At 54.0% G+C, this 19,131-nt stretch overlaps 8 protein-coding genes across 8 annotated transcripts; 5 read left to right on the plus strand and 3 right to left on the minus strand.

The window, feature by feature from the left end:
- Positions 1-1,119: 1,119 nt before the first annotated feature.
- Positions 1,120-4,533, plus strand: M409DRAFT_27127 (uncharacterized protein; the record flags this gene model as incomplete). The annotated part of the gene is made up of 7 exons (XM_033808436.1): positions 1,120-1,411; positions 1,461-1,491; positions 1,672-1,687; positions 1,735-1,885; positions 1,953-2,074; positions 2,132-2,507; positions 4,085-4,533. The coding sequence occupies 7 exons, from the start codon at positions 1,120-1,122 to the stop codon at positions 4,531-4,533; spliced, it is 1,437 nt and encodes a 478-aa protein (XP_033663392.1).
- A 156-nt stretch (positions 4,534-4,689) lies between these two features.
- M409DRAFT_27128 (uncharacterized protein) lies at positions 4,690-5,298 on the minus strand (the record flags this gene model as incomplete). The annotated part of the gene is made up of 1 exon (XM_033808437.1): positions 4,690-5,298. One exon carries the CDS (start codon positions 5,296-5,298, stop codon positions 4,690-4,692), a length of 609 nt encoding a protein of 202 aa, XP_033663393.1.
- A 1,028-nt stretch (positions 5,299-6,326) lies between these two features.
- Positions 6,327-7,918, plus strand: M409DRAFT_69087 (uncharacterized protein; the record flags this gene model as incomplete). The annotated part of the gene is made up of 2 exons (XM_033818123.1): positions 6,327-7,416; positions 7,476-7,918. 2 exons carry the CDS (start codon positions 6,327-6,329, stop codon positions 7,916-7,918), a joined length of 1,533 nt encoding a protein of 510 aa, XP_033663394.1.
- Positions 7,919-9,152: 1,234 nt separating this feature from the next.
- M409DRAFT_69088 (uncharacterized protein) lies at positions 9,153-13,059 on the plus strand (the record flags this gene model as incomplete). Its single annotated transcript, XM_033818124.1, has 3 exons — positions 9,153-9,465; positions 9,539-11,708; positions 13,002-13,059. The coding sequence occupies 3 exons, from the start codon at positions 9,153-9,155 to the stop codon at positions 13,057-13,059; spliced, it is 2,541 nt and encodes an 846-aa protein (XP_033663395.1).
- A 525-nt stretch (positions 13,060-13,584) lies between these two features.
- Positions 13,585-15,001, plus strand: M409DRAFT_58263 (uncharacterized protein; the record flags this gene model as incomplete). The annotated part of the gene is made up of 2 exons (XM_033813862.1): positions 13,585-14,431; positions 14,685-15,001. 2 exons carry the CDS (start codon positions 13,585-13,587, stop codon positions 14,999-15,001), a joined length of 1,164 nt encoding a protein of 387 aa, XP_033663396.1.
- A 305-nt stretch (positions 15,002-15,306) lies between these two features.
- On the minus strand, positions 15,307-16,107 carry M409DRAFT_27132 (uncharacterized protein; the record flags this gene model as incomplete). Its single annotated transcript, XM_033808438.1, has 2 exons — positions 15,307-16,027; positions 16,079-16,107. The coding sequence occupies 2 exons, from the start codon at positions 16,105-16,107 to the stop codon at positions 15,307-15,309; spliced, it is 750 nt and encodes a 249-aa protein (XP_033663397.1).
- A 196-nt stretch (positions 16,108-16,303) lies between these two features.
- M409DRAFT_27133 (uncharacterized protein) lies at positions 16,304-17,236 on the minus strand (the record flags this gene model as incomplete). Its single annotated transcript, XM_033808439.1, has 1 exon — positions 16,304-17,236. The coding sequence occupies one exon, from the start codon at positions 17,234-17,236 to the stop codon at positions 16,304-16,306; it is 933 nt and encodes a 310-aa protein (XP_033663398.1).
- Positions 17,237-17,458: 222 nt separating this feature from the next.
- On the plus strand, positions 17,459-18,742 carry M409DRAFT_58265 (uncharacterized protein; the record flags this gene model as incomplete). Its single annotated transcript, XM_033813863.1, has 1 exon — positions 17,459-18,742. One exon carries the CDS (start codon positions 17,459-17,461, stop codon positions 18,740-18,742), a length of 1,284 nt encoding a protein of 427 aa, XP_033663399.1.
- Between the last annotated feature and the right edge of the window lie 389 nt (positions 18,743-19,131).

The following is a 19,131-nucleotide window of genomic DNA, read 5'->3' on the forward strand; positions in this document are numbered from 1 at the left end:
GATCCAGTTTAGTCGAGCGGTCCGTGCGACGGCGTATTGGATCTTTCTCGCAACAGCAGGGTCCTCAATTTGAGCACCAAAACCCCATGATACTTCGTGTAGCCGAATACCACGCACACCCGCGGCGTGCAGCTCGTCCAACTTCGCATCAGATGCGTCTTGGAGATCTATCACCGCAATACCACGAATCATCCCCCTTGGCTTACTGGTAGGAGGGACGTCTCGAGTGAGGACATCGACAAGGCCATCGTTGCTCGTGCCTTGAACGGTGCCCAAAACAATGACACGCAGCCAGTCTGATCGGCAGGATACTGGCTTAGTGAGGCAGCTGTGGGTGTGTAGGCTCGAGTTTCGGCGAATGGATGTTTGGAGGGTTCGAAGACGTGTATGTGGGTATCCCAAGATCCAGGCGGTAGAGCAGGTCTGTGGGTTGACAGCCTCCCGTTGACAGACATGAAGCAAGACTTGGGCTCGAGGCTTCGCGAGGCTTTACGAAAACGACGTAAGCGGTAAAGACGCGGGTAATGTAAGTTTAGGAATAGACTGTTCTAGATGCGATCTCATAAGCAGTCGCATTGGTGGAGCCCAGATACTCATGGCTTCTCGCATACATATATCGCGAGTACCGGCCCCACAACCGAAGGAGTCGGACGCGTCCCGTGGGGTAAACGGGGACGGACCTTTAGGACATAACTGTGGTCGTTGATTAAATAACTTCGCGCCGTCGACAACTTGCAATTGAAGCTCCAAACTTAGGGGTTAGTATCATTGTGGTTGCTTCCATCGTGTTCTCGTTCTCAGATGCACGTCGACTTGCAGAATCCGAAGGGGTGTTTATCGACGGCTGGTCGTTGAAACGAGCGTTTTGGCCGGCTCGTGGTGATGTTATTTATCTCCCTCGCCTGGGTGATATCGTGTCTGTTCACGGTACTGTCGAGCTGTGACGTTCCACTGATAGATCTTCTTTTCTCAGATAATGCACACCATATCGTCGAACATGTCAATGCCGTAGAGGACTGGACACCTGGAGAGGAACGAAAGCTGGTTCGAAAACTCGACGTTCGGGTCCTCTTCCCGACTTGTCTTCTTTACTTCCTCTCATATTTGATCCGAGCCAACATGGGCTACGCCGACACGCTTCGATCCAAGACAAGCTCTTCGCTGAACGAAGACCTCCATCTCCATGGCGGCGATTTCAACTGGGCGGTGTCAATCACTTATTTCGCGGTCATTATCTGCATATATCCATCCAATTTGCTGATGAAGCGGATCGGTGGAAGATACTGGTTCTCTGTAGTCTTGGCTGCACTTGGAACCGTCGCCTGTACTGTCAGTGCTGTTCGCAGCCTTGCCGGACTATTGGCTGCACGCTTCTTCTTGGGAGTACCCGAAGCATCAATACCTGCTTCTTGTAAGCACGTTGACCGTGAATGTGTGACACTGGTAATAATGTATCCCAGGCATCCTCTACCTCAGTTTCTGGTACAAGCCGTCTGAGCGAGCTTTACGAATCGGCATATTCGAATCCTCTAATGCCTTTGCTACTGCACTTGGTGGTTTCCTCGCTATCTGAATTGACAACCTCAATGGGAAAGCTGGGCTCGAGTCGTGGAGGTTCGTCGTTCGAGAAAGCTGATAACCTTGCGCTATGATATACTGATTCTGTCCCAGATGGCTGTTCTTGATTGTGCGTCTTCTGATCGGCATATTTGACTCGTACTGATCATCGAACAGGAAGGTCTTATGGCCGTGTCAATGGCCTTGCCAATCGGTTGGCTTCTGCTCACATATCCCGAGACTTCGGGTTCTCTCAGTGAGCGAGAACGACACATCGCAGTCAACAGGTTCGGTCGCGGTGCTCCCCGCTCCACAGATAAAGTGCTAGGTAAGATTGAGTTGTTTATGATTCCCTTGTCTTAGAATCATCCTCGGCTAATACTGCGATCGATTAGACACTTCCGCATTCTGGGCGCTCGTGAGCCGCCCAAGTACATGGGTCTTCACCGTCTCCTACTTTCTCCAGCAGATAGTCAGCACATCGTTAAACAACTTCCTACCAATTATACTAAACAATGTAAGCAAATTTTCGCATGCTTGTAGGTAAAACCTGCTCACACTCACTATTTCCTAGTTTAACGGCTTCTCATCCCACAAAGCAACGGCATACACCTCGATAATCTACTTCGTCGCCATACCCTGCTACTGGTTCTGGTCCTGGCACTCGGACCACACAGGCGAGCGTACATGGCACATTTTGCTTCCATTTGTCGCAGCAATCCCCTGTTTTGCTGTCTGGACGCACGTGGCTGCCAATACATCATTTGGCAACATTAGCCCAATGAGCTTGTACGGTCTGGCTTTCCTTGGCCACACCGTCTCCTTTGCCAACCCCTGCCTTCTAAGCTACCGTTCGTCTACACTTTATGGCGCTTCGGAACAAGCTCTTGGAGGTGCTCTTGCGCTCGGCGCTCGGCGCTCTGTCGCTTGCAAGCATCGTCAGCCCACATGTACGTACGCATGAGAGCGCCACACTTCCATCGCCGTGTTGCTAATGCCGCTCTAGATATATGATTCATCTGAAAGGCCGTGGTATTTCGAAGGTTTTGTTGTATCCGTGGCTTCTCTCGCCGTAGCTCTCTTGGGATTCGCCTCAATGCCGTATCTGTTGGCAAGGGAGGCTATGCACAGAAAACACACTAGTGGCCACTGCATGCCTTCACGGGCCCTCGAAGATGCGCTGCACGCTTATGTTGCCGATGAGGCTATTGCTATTGAGCTTGAAAGAACAGCGGACGAAGTTAAGAATGCCGAGAGTGCCACACATACCGAAAATGCCGCAACTAGCGACAAGATTAGACGAACGACGATTTGATATATATAATTTGTAAAGAATGTACAATCCTTAGCATTCGCAAGAGACTTCGTCTAAACCTAGATAGGTAAGTCCGTGCAGAGAAGCGCCTTCATGTGATATGGGTAGGCGTGCCAAGCGTACCGATTTTCCCAGTAAAGCAGGACCTCAAACAATACTTTCGTGACATAATTTGGCGGCTGGTGCAATAGAGAAATAGATGCGAGACTTGGTGAGAAAGAGGCGTTTGTTAAGGAAAGGCCCGCGCTGCGCAGACCCGCAGCCGCGTCATATCCTGACACATGCGCAACGGCTTGACAGGGTTGAGTGAATAAATCTCCTTGCCGGCCATCCGCTTTCAATAAATCCTTTTACTCCTTCACTTACTTTCTCCCCAAGGGCCACGTCACTGCAATTCACCGATATGAAGTCGACTCGCGACGTCGCTAAGTAGGAACAAGAGGATACGAAGCGGGCTTTTGAAGTATTGAATGAGCAATTAATAGAATGCTGACGATGCATCGAATCAGGCAAAGAGGATCAAAGGTACCAGTTAATCAAACGACTCTACGACGGACACCTTATAATATATCGCGGAATGTGCTCAACTCAACAACTGCGAAGGACGCATGTTGAGAACGAAATGGATCACATTCTATTATTATGCCCACGCTGACGGAAGACTAGCATCTGATGCACGTAGAATCAGCCACGACGACTGCATCTGGCGACCACGCGAACGAATAGTGGAAACATTCTGATCGAGCCTAGCAGGGCACGGCAGAGATGACTTCTACTGGCTAGGCGAATAGGCCGCCCCTTTCCGAGCAGCTGCTATTTCACTCGTACGCTCGACGGGAAGGCTTCATCAGAGGAAGGCTCCATCAGCGCGGTGGACACGATCAGAAATGCGTATGTTGAGTGTCTCGGTGAGATGCGATGACACCGATCGCTGCGTAGACGACAGCGTGGGTATATCAAGTGCCCATGTTTGCTACTTGAAGTATTGTCCTTCCCACACAACCAGCACCAGCTCATGGTGACCAAGTAACAGTTTCTCCTATCCAAAGTTTGAGATCACTCTCGTTCAGGGTCTCGACCGCAATTTTCTTTTTCTTGAATATCGAATTTTCGTTTTCCATTGTTTCAGCCTAATTACACAACATGATGCGCTCCGTCGTGTCTTTCGCCGCCGTTCTTGGCTCAGCAATTGCTCTGCCGGGACAGCCTGAGGGCTATGGGAACGGTGGAAACTGGGACACTACCTCGTCGTGGACTCCGTCTTCAAGCTCGTGGACTCCGTCTTCAAGTTCTACTTGGACTCCCTCTTCAAGCACTTGGTCTCTATCTTCAAGTTCTACTTGGACTCCCTCTTCAAGCTCTACTTGGACTCCTTCTTCAAGCACTTGGATTCCATCGAGCTCTACCTGGACTCCTTCAAGCTCGACCTGGACTCCTTCAAGCTCGACCTGGACTCCTTCAAGCTCGACCTGGACTCCCTCCTCAAGCTCTACTTGGATTCCCTCCTTAAGCACTTGGACTCCATCGAGCTCTACTTGGACTCCCTCTTCCAGCACTTGGAATCCATCGAGCTCTACGTGGACTCCTTCGTCAAGCTCGACCTGGACTCCCTCTTCAAGCTCTACTTGGACTCCCTCTTCAAGCACGTGGCCTACGTCTAGCTCGACCTGGAGCTCTACTCCTTCAAGCACATGGTCTTCTACTAGCTCAACCTGGACTCCAATCACTACCACGTGGACCGTTACGACCACTGTCTCCACTGTCGTTCCTTGCTCAAAGGATACGGCTACGTGGACAACTACTTGGTACACTACTACCTATACGTCTTGCGAAACCTGGACGAAGCCGCAGCCGCCACCAACTAGCTGGGGGCCGCCACCTCCAGTCACGACTGTTGTTCCCCCTCCCTCGTCTGTAACCACTACAGTCACGTCTACAATTACCGAAGTATGCCCAACTTGCCCAGGGGGGTCGTCAACTTGGACGACGACCGCGATCTCGACTCTGCCACCGTGGACGCCATCAGTGCCGACTACTGTTACGTCCATCGTCACTGAGGTGTGCCCAACTTGCCCAGGGGGTTCATCAACTTGGACATCGACTGCGATCTCGACTCTTCCGCCATGGACTCCGTCAGTGCCGACTACTGTTACGTCCATCGTCACTGAGGTATGCCCAACTTGTCCAGGGGGTTCATCGACCTGGATAACGACTGCGATCTCGACTCTGCCACCATGGACTCCGTCAGTGCCGACTACTGTCACATCAACTCCGCCTCCACCCCCAGGCTGCTCAGCTTGCCCGTCTATTCCTGAAGGCCCCGGCCCTGTCTGCCCTGCACCAACGACCATTACCTCGTACGTCTCGAAGCCCAGCCCACCAGTCTGCCCACCGGGATCCACCATCACGTCTTCGTGCACGACCATCACGCTTGAGTACGGCTACACCACGTCGATCACGGTCTGGTACCCAGTTCCAACCAAGCCCGGGCAAGGCAATTCGTGGTCGGTTCCGCCAATCATCACCAGCAGCATTAAGCCCACCCCTACTACAACTGCGAACGGCTGGGGTTATAACCAGGTTTAGTAAAGGATTCGGCATGATGAAAACATGACGGAATGGAATGTATGTGGAGGTAAAATGGGTCACTGGACAGTGAGCAATCAAGGACTGTACTTACTGGACTGTAACAATGATTGATCATAACGATCCTTGATATGATAAAAGACGGTTGGGGTTTCTGCTGTTGCAGGCGTTGATGGCAACACGTACAACGTTGCAGCGTAGACAAAATTGGATAGCCAATATGTGATCCACGCTATACATTCTTTTGACTTGATCTTCATCTTTCATTTATCAAAAAATTCATTACTCAATTGCAAACAGAGGAGCCACTAATCGATGGATTTGTTGCTTTAGCCCCTTATCAAGTGAAGTCTCGGATTGATAGTACTGCCCCTTCCGCCCATTTCGGGATACATGGGACGATGGTGCCTCTAATCTGCTGGCATAGACCTCTGGTGGACTGACCTTGGATATAATGTCTCTAATTGTTGGCACATCTCTTGCATGCGTCATTCCATCCTCAAGCTAGTTGGACGGCTTGCAATGCATCTCGGATTGTCACAGTATCACGGTTTCCTCAATGTCGTAGCGAGTTGTGCTGAAGGGCCACGTACCTCATTCTTAGCAAGAGCTACTCAAAAGTGGTGAAGTAATCTTGTATTCTGAAGTCTCTGATCGTTAGCACGGTCAAAGGTTAAGTTAAATACTTAACCCCGACTCGAGGCTGCGCCGGACACGTGATGCCGCGAGCCCCACCTTCCCGCTTGCCGGCGGAGATAGCGCGATAACGCGATCCCAGACGAACCGAGCAGCCGGGGATGGGCAGCTTCACATCGCATAGCCTTGGTCCTGCTTCCTTCCTGTAACACGTCGGAGAGGCACATCCACCATGGGCGACATCGCCGACCCGCCCGCCAACCCAATGGCTTCCCTGCTCGAGCTCTCGCACGAACTGCTCCATTGCATCTTCACCGAAGTCGAACCCGCCGATGTCTCAGCGCTCACCCAGAGCTGTCGTGCGTTGCATAGCTATGTCCGTGGCAACCGTCTCCTGCACAAAGACTTGTACATCCGGAAGTATGGTGAACCTACGCCAGCCGCGCCTGAGCCAGACTGGGAAGATGCGCTGCACAGATTGGTCAAGCTGGAGAAGATATTCGACACCGAAGATCGGAGGGTCAAGAAGGAGGAGCTGGCATTCGTGTCGGGAGAGGTCAATCGTCTTGTCAAGACCGCGAGCACACCTCACAACGAGAAGGATGAAAACCACAACGTCGACTGGTTGAGATACTGGTTTCAGAACACAGACAACATCGACAGCTTCCTGTGCGCCAGCAGCTTGTTCGCAAGAGCGGGGAACGAGTTGCAACTGCCTGCGGATACGGAAGAGCTGAGACAAGCCAGCGCGAAGCTGCATTGCTTCTATGGCGTACCGATTGATGTAGTGCCGACTCGGAGCTTCTTTTCACTGCTGCAGCCAGACGTCTCGATGAGTCCGAGTCTATGCACCAGGAGTCACGCGAGGCCATTGCTGACGCACACATATGCGAGAAGTAAGGTGTACGACCTGCGAGAGTATACGGACAACACGTTGTGGGGCCCTTTCATGAACGATGGGAGCCAACGAGTCGATTGGGAGAAGGTGGAGGCAGTGATGATTGTTCTGGGATTCAATCTAAGAAAGTTTACAGATCGCAGTGATGGGCGTTTTCCGATGGTGTGGAAAGACACGTGGAGTGGGGCAACTCCAAACAGCTATAAGACCTTACCGAGAATAACTGGATCTACGAGAGAGGTTGATGAAGAGATTAACAAGATCCGGGAGAAGGCTCTCTCACTGGACGCACAAGACCCATACGGTATCAGTGGCAGCTGGATGCGAGTTGTGTGCTTCCTGGATTATAACGATCTCTACGCCTTCAACTTCAGCGAACGCATCCCTGATGAGCAGCTTAGAGAGCCAATTGACACGGAAGAAGGTTTGATTGATCTCATGGAAAGCGTATGTTTGCCTTGCACACTAGCTGATTCACCTTAGCTATTCGACTGATTCGCATCAAGCTTCAAGTGACTCGCATCGACCCGCCCGGGAGCGGCGATGAAGGAGAAGAAGAGGACGGAGACGGTATGGACTGGACAAACTTCACAGGCGAGCGATTGCCAGTCGTGCGCTTCCGTGGAACATCGCGGAGTTTACATGCAAGTTGGGACCCGAACGCAAACAGCAGAATACGAGGAACGGTGCGACAGACTCCTGAAGGTGAGATCCGCTGGACGACATTCTCAATCTTCCACGGCGAGGAACGATGGCGTAGCGAAGGGATTCAAGTCGGAGGACTGAAAAGCGCCCGAGGTGTCCTCGGAAACTGGTTTGACAAGGACTACGATCTGCATGGCCCGGCTGGACCGACGGCGTTCTGGAAGGAGTCAGACGAGCTCGACGAGGAGAAGACTAGCAGTACGCCGATGGCCTTCTTTTGAACTGCTGGAATGGCTCGCTGACATTGCTGTAGGGATTTCGTGGCTACCGTGAGTGGATGCCCTCTCCAAGATACGTGGAGTCTTGTGAAGCATCGCGATACTGACTCGAGGACAGGTCTTTCGGATGACTAGACGACGGTGATGGATTTTGAAGAGATCGCACGTGCGCAACCCTTTTTGCGGTCTTTTCATGCCATCACCAGTGGCGGGTGCCTAACATTCAGAACACGGCTTTTGAGAGCCATGCTGCATGCTTTGACTTTTGATGAGATGCTTTGTTATTGCAACAACTTGGAGAGAGGTGGTTGGACGGAGAACAGCGGCGGAGAGGGGGAGGAAGAGGAGCAGACGAAGACGATAGAATGAGACGACGATGATGAGGAGAGGAGGACGATATGATGTTGACCGCGACAGGATCGCCATGATGATGCTTGCCACGAGACTACAGCATCTAGCATATATCAGAGGTATTTGGTGGCGTATATAGCTATCTCACGTGCTAGGTCGAATAATGACACTTTAGAGTTTTGCCAAGGCTTTTGGCAGGTCTAGAAGGGAAAGAGTGACACAGTGAGATGAATGAAGCGCGAGTCGACTGACGATTAAATCGCGCTCGGCCATGAAACGTTTTCACGTATTGAAGATTGGTCAATCAATCAATGGTAGAAGAATTGACTGAGACTCGCTATTCGCTCACGCCGTTCAATTCACGCATCTGAATCAGGGAGCCAGGGTCCATTAACGTTCTGTGCTGCTCTTGCAGGGGCGGCTTGGAGACATCTTTCAGCCGAAGCACTTCACTTCACTGCCACGACACCACCGCCAACCCGCAACATCACCACTGCCAGCCCCCAACACACATCGCTACGACAATCACACGCTTAACACCGCCAGATCGATCACACTTCCGCCATCAATTCCTTCTGCTAGACCCACAATTTCCACCCACCGCTGCTGCTGCCCGACCGCCAGCCAACTCCGCCGCATCGTCTCCGTCACCACCACCCGCAGCCTTCTACCTGATACAGGCAACAATCACTACTGATCTTGTGCAAGGCCGCATTGAGCAAGACACAATCTCATAATCGCTATTTGACACGCCGCCGCGGGGACGGGAGGCCCGTCACCACCGCACCACGCCTCCTCGGGCATTGGGCGCCTACACATTGCGCCCGCCCGACTCGTCACCCACCTTGCGCACGATACACCCCCACGACACCGCTATTGATCCAGCATGGCCGTCCGCCAGTACACGGCGGCGCAGCTGCTGGCGCTGAGGGAGTCGCCGCTGGTGTGCAAGCCCGACAACCTCCCCGCCATCGAGCAATGGATAGAGTACGTGTACATGGAGCGCGCAGACGGTGTGAGGGAGAAGCTAAGGATTCCGCATAGTGAGCCGTCGTCGTCGGCGCAGGCCCAGCAGCCCAAGCAGCAGCAGAGACAGCAGCAGCGTGTTAGTGCCGGCGCTGAGGGGAGTCCGATGGGGAGCTTTTCGACGGGGAGGCCGACGCTCGGGACGAGGAGTAGTACTCTGAGGGGGAATGGAGGTGAGTCTGAGAGGAGATGTGATTGGTTCTTGGTGGTGACGTGGTTTACTGATGGATGATGTTGCGTGTGCAGAAGATATTTCTCTGGGTCCGCCCAAGACCATGTTCCCCAGCAGCAGAAACGTGTCCCGATTGTCAGACTTGCCAGACCGCACTGCAACAACTATAGGAGACGGAACTACGTCCGAGGAGCCAGAGAGCGCGCGCAGTCGTTTCTTCTCAGACCGGCAGCTCAATCGCAGGAGCATGAACAATGAGAAGGAGGGTAAAGATGGCAGAGACAACCGAGACAGCTGGACTAGTGTACGTGAGCGCAGAGAGAAGCAAGATCGCGAGGATGGCGATCGACGCAATGGCTTTGGCGAGCGACACGATCCACGATGGACGAGAGATGACAGACGCAACGGCGACAGAGCAGGTGGATGGCGCGAGCGAGAACAGCAACGACGCGACAGGGACCATGATCGAGTGGAGAAGGAGCCTGAATGGATGGACGACCCGGTTGTTAAGAAAGACCAAGAGCTTGGATTTGGCATGGCCCGCACACAAGAAGAGTTTCAGAAGTGGAAGGAGGGCATGAGCAAGAAAGCCAAGGGTGACGTGGACAAGGCAGAGCCTGTTGAGACAGTATCAGAACCAGCGCCTCCACCGCCTGAACCCAAGGCTAACGTCCCACCTTTGAAGCTCGATGGCTTCGAGAGCGGCATGTTTGGTGGCTGGGGTGCTGGCAGTGCCAATACTGGCTCGCAAGGGGCGACCACACCTGGGGCCACAGGATCCATCAAGGCATCCACTGGCAAGCCGAAGACGAGCCGCTTTGCTTCAATGTTCAAGCCGTCCGCTGAAGAGACGCCCCCTACTCCAGCAGCAGAAGAGCCAAGTGCACAGCAGCCAGCAAATGGACATGCTGCCAAGACAACAGCAGAAGACCAAGAAGGCTTCAACAGGGTTTTGCAAATGCTTGGGTCTGCGAAACTGGGCCAGCCTACCCCTCCTCAAGCAGAGCAGACTCCTGTTTCTCCTCCACCGCCCATCAAGACCTCTGGCATGAATGGTGGAGCTGCAGCGAAGCCTAAGAGTCGTTTCACTGACATGTTCGCACAGAAGAGCCCAGAGAGATTGCAGTCACCACAGCAAGGCGGCGTTCAACTTGGAGATAGTGTATTTGGGAGTGAGTCTAATGGACCAGCAGCTTCCTTTGGTGATCGAATGCCAGAGAGGCAAGTCGGCGAGCAGCAGATTCCTCGATCTCAGGCTCCTCAATCTGCAATGTCGCCTGAGCCTAGCGGCATTCCATTCAATGCCCTACGAGAACAGCAGCCACGACCTGCGTCTGGACGCATCAACGATCTGGCCATGTTTGATCCGCCTTCACGACGCACTGCTTCACCTGACCTTAACGTGCAGAACCTGATTGCCCAAAGCCGCCAGCGACAGCACGGATCAAGCGAGAGTCAACAGCTGCTCAGCCTTTTGCGAAAGGAACCGTCGAGCTCTCGACCACCCTCGCAGCAGGCACTGCCTAATTATGGCGCCGTCGACCAGATGCAGCATTGGCTAAACAGTCAGCAACAACCTCAGATGAACGCTGAGCCACATGCCCCCAAGCCGAGAGTGCCTCAGCAACCTCCTGGTCTGTTTGAGGAGCAGCTAATGCGCAACTACCCACCTGAGCAACAGCAACGCCAAGAGCAGCCTCAGATGCCTCCTGGCATGCATGAACCGCAGAGGCGTCCGTCACAGCGTGTCCCACCAGGCTTCTACGATGAGCCGTCCATCTTCCTTCAGCAACAACAGCAACAACAGCAACAACAGCAGCATCCGCAGCAACAGCAGATGCGTCGACAATTTGCTGATGGTCCACCACTGCAGCAGCAAGTGCCAGGTGCAGGTCGCCGACCCAGCGCTCACCCCAACTTGCCCCAGATGCAAATCCCACAAGGCCAGCAATTCCCGCCGTCGGAGTACCACCAGCTCACATCACCCGTGGGTGCACAAGGTCCACCACCACCGGGCTTCAACCCGCACATGCCACGCCATCCCCCTGGCTTCCACAATATCAACATCTTCCAACAGCCACAACAGCGCGAACCACCGCCGCCAGGATTTGGAGGTCTGCAAAGCCCGCCAGCGAATGCGCCACCGGGATTCTTTGGGCCGCAAGGTATTCCACCTGGTTTCCCGATGCAGGCACAACAGATGCGCAGTCCTACCGATGGCCTGCCACCAGGTCGAGGCCGCGGGTTTGTTGATGGCTTCGATCCGAGTATTGCTATGGGTCCTAGGCGCTAGGAGCGAGGCGAGTGGGATCAACTGAATCCACTCGAGCAGGCTAAGTAGAAGGAGTCGCATGGATATAGGAGGAAGATTGCAGGTGACCTTGAAACACCCACGAAGACGAGACTCAGACAATCAGTTCGCCTGTCAACTGGAGACGCACCAGCTGGCGAAGGGCCATCTTCTGATCCACCAGACAACAAATCACCAAAACCACAGACCGAGGATGTCTCAGAGGTGATCCGGTCGATGATGAAGGAGGTGTTTAGAGATGGAACGTGCTGATGTCGACCCTCTTTCCTCATTCTAGGGCGCAGCCATCACTATTGAGAAGGGCGGACTATTGGTGTGCCCGAAGCAGGAGGGTTTGGTGTGAATGTGATCATACTTCCTCGTGGATGAGACAGAGATAAGGCTTTATGCTGAATGGCAGAAGAACGTTCACTATCAGACATCCACAGTATGTTTCAACGTATCCGTGGTGTCGTTGACGCTGCCAAATTGACAAGGCTCTTCCGCAATCGCCCCGTTGACTTGGTGGCCGCAGACACCATTGCCTCTATCCATGTCACTTGCCAGCACTTCATTTGGCAATTAATTGACAGAGTCCCAGGTCTTATGTTGCAGCCTGGTCTCATGCACTGCCACATGCACGCCAAGCATGGCTGGGTGTTCCCCCTTTGTTATACACGGAATTGACAAAAGCGCAGACGAACGTGATCGACATCCACACTCTCAGGCGTCTCGACAACATCTATATATTATGATGGGTGTCCTCGGAAAGTCACACATCGTGACTAATCTCTTGTTCGAGAGGGAGACCTGATTGGTGAGTATCACATATTTCGTAGTTCGTTACTTTCATATGTCTTCAATGTCAAGCCCTTCTCGTACGTTGTGCATCATCACACGGAGGGTGGTGGGCGGTTCTCGGAGGACTTGTAGGGGCCTGGTTCGGTCTATCCGGGCCCGGCTATCGATCCGGACCGCGAGATTCGAGTCTTGCAACTTCTACCGGGCCAGCTTGATGCTGAGATCGAGTGTTGACTCAGTGTGCAATCGATCAACTGTGGAGATGAAGTCACAGGCGAGGCTGATGCGGAGCATCCACTCTCGAGAACATACGATGCGTTATCGTACGCCTGGGGCAGCAGCGATGAGATGGAGTACGTCTCTATCAAAGGAGCTGGTAGACTTCCCATCACGAAGAATCTCTGGAAAGCATTACGGCGCTTGAGGAGCACCGATACCATACGTAGCCTCTGGGCGGACCAACTCTGCATCAATCAAGCCAACATCCACGAACGAAACCGCTAAATCTGACACATGGGCTGCATTTACGGGCACGCTACGAAATTGCTGATCTGGCTCGGTGATGCCACCATGACGGGCAACGAGCCGCCCGCGACGAGGAAAGATCATCTACGGCAGTTAGAAGAAGATATTGCTGAGACGACTCCGTCCTGGTGCACCCCCGCCTTGGTCGTACAGGATTCCTGAGAACAGCTCGTACTTTTGCCACGTCTTTGGCGATGATATGAAGTTGTTCGCTGAAGTGTTGGCTCTAGTCGCCTCTGCCAAGGCCGAGGAGACGACCTGGCTTCTGAACAGAACCCCCTTATTCGAACGGCAGTCCAAAGTTCTCCGTCGGCGTTCATTCAATCAACCTTCCACGCAAAGACAAGGAGAGCAAGACAATGTTTAGTCTCACTCGTTCAGGCTTCCCTCGATGAAGAAAGAAAGAAAGAAAGAGTGCACCTATCCACAAACCCTCAATTGCAATAAACACCCCTTCCACCCCGTCCATGCACCCCTCCCCATCAAGTCCCCTCTGCCCACAGCATGTCCGATCCCAACCCCCAAGAGATCAACTGCCCCTTCTGCTCCCAACAAGCCCTCCTTCCCATAACCCTCAGCGCGAGGCCGCATTTCAAAACCTGCTCCACCTCCCTGCGCAACGACCTCCGGGATCAGCTCGTGGCCGACAGAGAGCACGATACTCTGCGTCCGTACCGCCACACCACGAGCAAAATGAAGAAGAACGGCTGGGTTCTGAACAACGACCATGAGAACGCCGCGATGGTGCGCATCGCGAGGATGTGGCGGGCGAACGAGCTATTGGGGAGGATGGACTACATCGCTCAACTCGACGAGGTGGTTTGTTTCGAAGATGGAACTGGGACGCAGCGTGTCGTCGGGTTGATGAAGTCGGTCCTGAGTTCTTCTTCGAGGGAGGACTGCGTTCAGAGTGCCGTGGCGGTGGAAGATGCCCTGCTTCTCCTCGCGGGGGCTTATAACTGCTACACTGACCCGTCTGACGACGCGCCCGGCCTGCCGAAGCGGGTGTTCCGGGACGACGAACGAGAGCATCTCCGTCGTGAACTTCGCAGTGTGGCGAGTATTTTCGAAATCGCGGCTCGCTTCAACGAGCTCTTCGAGTCGCGCGATGCGCATCCGTGGACGATCTCGCGGGAGATGTTGGACTTGCAGGTTGGGGCTGTGCATCTGCAGCGCCCGGGGCCTGAGTGGGATGAGGAGCAGGAGGGGGTGTTGTTAAGGTTGTTGGGGGAGGGATGGCCGATCGTGGAGGTTGCAAGGAGGTTGAATGCTGAGGTTGCTATGTTGGGGAAATTTGTCGAGGCGAGGACGACGGGGAACGTGATGACGAAGGTGGATGAGGTGTTGGTTGGTGAGATGCGGTGATGGGGGTTGTTGGGGGGAGTTTGATTTATGGGTTGTTGGCCTTTTTGAACGATGACGTCTTTTCCTGAAATATGTGACAATCTTGGAGGAGTTCTCCTTCCTTGGTTCTATGGTCGACGTGGAAGTGGACCTCTCTTCGCTTGCGCTTTCATCGACTTCTTTTGCAAGGCAAGGCTGTGGCTGAAAAGGGAAACAACTAACCACCCATGTCCTTACATGGCAAGCATGTGACAATGCAGGATCCGGAAGAGGCACAGACCGTATGTATAAGTTCAGGCCGCAAAATCAACCATTCCACAAAACACCGCCCTCACCTCAACTCGCCTTCTCCCGATCCCGCGTCTCACGAATCGGCTGCTGCAACAGCGCCGTCGTCCCTGTAAAGACAAAAACCAACGTAAACCCCCAATTAACAAAATACAGCACCAGCAGCGCCAAAAGGAAAAGCGTCGAGAGCACCTTGAACGCCGTTGATTCCATCGCTGTGGCCAGCGAGATCCACGCCGTGTTGATCGTGGCGACGGGGAAGACCGTGGCCCACCAGAGCAGGGAGTAGTTGTGCTGTCTTCGCCATGCAACCTCGAGGACGGCGTATACGGCGTATGTCAAGAAGTAGACGCCTAGTCCGATGAAAACAGGTCTTTTCGCGGCATTTATTTCCACGGTAGATACGAGAACAACAACAGACTCAGGAGATTTGAAACACTTGCATTTCGAGGCTCGATGTTGTTTCGACCATAGAACCACTAGTACGACTGGATCGTCAAAGAGCAACATGCGCCATGGTGATTCTTGCGCAACTCTCTTTCCGCCATCCCGTCACATCACTGACCAGACCAGACCTCAATCTTTCCATAGATCCTAAGCCTGCCCGTGCTCCCTCATCATAGCCTCCACCTCATTCGCCAAATCTCTGTCTTCCTCGACAAGATACTTCTGCATCTCCGTCGAGTTCCTGCCATAATTGTGAAGCGGGTACCGCTGCACATTGGCGCAGAGGTCCTGATAGCACTGTATGAACAGCGGAAAGAAGCCATCGAGCTTTGAGAGTGGCGCGATATCTGCGATCTTCGCAACACGAAGCTTCATGGTCGCAGTGACGAGCTCCTCAACGATGAGCTGTCTGAGCGGGCAGCCAACTGGTGTAGTCTCGAAGACTTCGGTGACGTTCTCCATGGCTGGGAAGCTGATCTCGAAGGTGCGGATCATGCGGAGGGTGACGCTGTTCTGGAATGCTGGGATGTCGTACTTGTCGCCCAGGCTCCAGGCTTTGATGAGAGCCGAGAAGAATGGGCTTAAGGCGCGCGGACCCAGATGGCGAGGGTTTGGTGGAGCGGGGCGGTCTGGCTCAGGGAGGCGGCGGTTGAAGAGCCAGTAGATGAACAGCCTCCACGAGTACTGGTCGTCTTCGGGGAAGTGCAAGACGCCTTCCTGGCCTTCTTTGAAGTCGCAGTTGACGATCTTGTGGAAGTACGGGGCGGCGTTGGAGAGGACAATCTTGGGCAGGACGTATGGTTCGATGTCTGGCTGACGTCTGCCTACGTAGATGGTGATGTTGGTGGCCTTGCTGAGCTTGAGCTGCCTGTGTCGATGTCAGTGTTTGGACCCGTGTGATGATGTGAATGGAACGTACTCAGCGAAAGCAACCGCCGTGTCAGCCATCGTGAATTGGTTGTTGCGAGTGGACGATGGTGGTTGACGTTGTCCAGAGGGTGTTAGGAGGTTGGTATGAGGTCAGGCGAGAGTCCCCTTAGCGTGCCAAGCCATATGTGTTGAAGCAGTGAAGGAAGGAGCAAACCGCATGCCAAGCCATACATGCTGCAAGTGAAGGAAGGAGCAACCAACTTCACATCAAACCTCACTTGAGGACATTTCCGGGCGGATGCTCCCGTTCAACATGCTCATCCACCACACTCATCTCCATCTCCTCACTACAGACAGGACACTTCACAGCCATCTTCATCTTCTTCTCCGCAGGAACCCCATCAGCCTCCGCCCCTTTCCCATCCCCACCCCGGGACGCTCCCCTCTTCCTCACCCACGCATCAATCTTATTCCTCTGCCTCCCCGCCCTCTCCAACCCACTCAACCTCTCCACCCGCTCTTTCGACATCTCGGGCTCCGCAATCTTCTCAAACCTCCCACCACACTCATCCTGATGCTGCTTCCACCACACATCGCTCTTCCCAGGCGCACGGTTCATACTCCGCTTGACGAGCCCGAAGAACGGAGCCTTCCCCTTGCAAGGCCCGTCGCATTGCCAGACGTGCGTCCGGTAGGAGTCGACTTCATCATGGAAAGTGTGGTATACGGAGATGCTGTACCCGCCGTGGTCGTTGATGGCGTCCGCAAGGAGCAAGAAGCCGTCGCCGTGGCCGGTGCCGTCGTCGCCACGGGAATGGCGCCAGGAGGTGGTGATGAAGAAGTATGCGTGGATGGCCTCGTGGAGGAGGGTGTTTACGACGTCGCTTCGGGAACGGTACTTGAGCAGTGATTCGGATAGTTTGAGGCGGATCCTGGTATACTTGTTGTTGTTCGATGGGTCGCGGACGAGTTCACAGATGCCGGCGCAGAGGGTCAGTCTGGCGGACCATGAGACTTCTACTCGGGGTACCAGTAGGGTGCGGAAGTATAGAGTGTTGTAGAGGCCGAATAGCTCGTGAATGTCGACGAATGGATCGTCTGTTGCAAGGATGCTGTCTATCTTGGCCTTGGCCTCTTCTTGCCCAGATGAGAGAGCTGCCAGCTGTGTGATGGCCTCGAGAGCCGCATCTTCGTCCGTGAACGGCATCTCATCGTCAACAATCCCATCATGCCATGGTATCGTTGACAGAAAGTCAGGAGACAATGTTAGTGTTGAAATTAAAAAGCACGTGGCGTCCCGCGATCAAGTGAATGAAATTCAAAATGTCGTCATGAAAGCCTCCACAGCACCCGGCCTCGACCTCACCTCAAGCTCCAAAGCTCCCACGCGACCACCACTTCTCCTCTACACCCACCGCCCACCACCACCATGGTCCTCGAAGAAGCCACCTCCCCCCAAGAACCCTCCGCCTCAACCTTCCCCTCCGACGCCCCCTCCTCCGACGATGACCCCTACGCAGGCGACCGCTCCCCCACCATCCTCTCGACCCGCGATCCCACCTACGTCCCCATAAACCAACCGGGCTCCGAACAGATCTACGTAAACCTCACGAACCTCCCCAAACCGGTATTCCAATCGACGCACCCGCCGTTCATGACCTCCGCCATCCAAGACGCCTGCAAAGCCGCGTCGTCAGTGCTCCAACGCCCCGTTCGACAGGAAGAAGCCGATGCACTGGCATACCACATGACGCGAGGTCTACGAATAGGAAGTTATGGAGGACCCATAGGCACTCTCTGCGCGATGCCCATATTCCTGCGAGGCATTCCCAAGTTCCGCTTCCCAGGCTGGACGCCGGGGAAAAAGTTCAATCCAGATAAATTCATGTTTCTGAGTGGAGGCCGCGCGAGGATCATGTGGCACACGATGCGGTTTTTCGCGTACTCCTTCGCGGGGACGATGGCGGGACAGGTGGCGTTGGGGAGCTATGCGTTGAGCGCGGGGAGTGCGGGGCGGTTGATGGATCCGAGACTGAAAGATTTGAGTCAGAAGATCAGGGAGAATGCGCGGAATGGGCCGGGGGGGCTGTTGCCTGGGAAGAGGGAGGTGGACCAGACGGCGGGGCCGAGGGAGGGGGAGACGGTGGAGATGGCGAGGCAGAGGGCGAGGGTGCAGGAGGCGTGGAGGAGGAATCGGCAGGGTGGGGCGGTGGTTACGGGGGGTGCGGTGGATGATATGAGTCCGACGGGGGGTGCTTTTGCTGGGGATTTTGTCGAGGAGGGGAGTGGGAGTCAGAGCGATACGTTTGTTTCGAGTGATGTGCAGGCGCAGAGGCAGATTTCTTCGGCGCAGAGGCAGGATGGAGGGCAGAGTCAGAGTCCGAGTCAGAGGCCGAGTGGTAATGGATCGCGAAGAGAAGAAGCCTCAGATCCATTCGCAAGCTCATCGTCTGAACCCGAGTCGAAACCCTCTGGCAGTGCGTGGGAGAGGTTACGGCAGCAGGCTGCTTCTGGGCAGAATCGACCTTCGACGTCTCGAGCACAGCCTGCGTCAAGATCTACTTCTAATGAGGGTGATAGCTTCACCTTCTCGAACGCGGATGAGGATAAGCAGCTTGCAAGGGCAGAGGCACAGAAACAGTTCGATGCGAGGATAGACCGGGAAAGGGAAGGGAAGGATTTTGAAGATTCGAGGGGGAGACGGGGGTGGTGAAAAATAGAAATATATGAGAAAGGCGGTGAGAATTGACGCAGAAGGCTAAGACGAAGGGATGCCTCGAGAGTCCTAAGGTGGTTTCCCTTATGCGTTTCCAAGTGGAATGCACGAATATCGTGCTATCTCCAGGACATTGAGAACGTCCACGGCCCAGTTCAACATCCAGAACCAATTGTCGCGCTTGCCAGCGACAGAGATTCCCAGACTTTCTATCGGCGGTGGGATAATCCCTTCCATACGGGTCAAAGTGAGATGCAATGGACGACTAGGGGGCTAGACAGCACGCCAGGCGCCTGAGAAGGAGATAGAAGGTCCGTTTGGACAAGGCTGAAGTGGAGACGGGAGCTGGTGGAGACGTATATATCTTGTATCGTACCAATGCATAC

The sequence above is a fragment of the Zasmidium cellare genome (assembly GCF_010093935.1).
Source record: "Zasmidium cellare ATCC 36951 unplaced genomic scaffold M409scaffold_35, whole genome shotgun sequence".
In the NCBI taxonomy this organism is placed as follows: Eukaryota; Fungi; Ascomycota; class Dothideomycetes; order Mycosphaerellales; family Mycosphaerellaceae; genus Zasmidium; species Zasmidium cellare.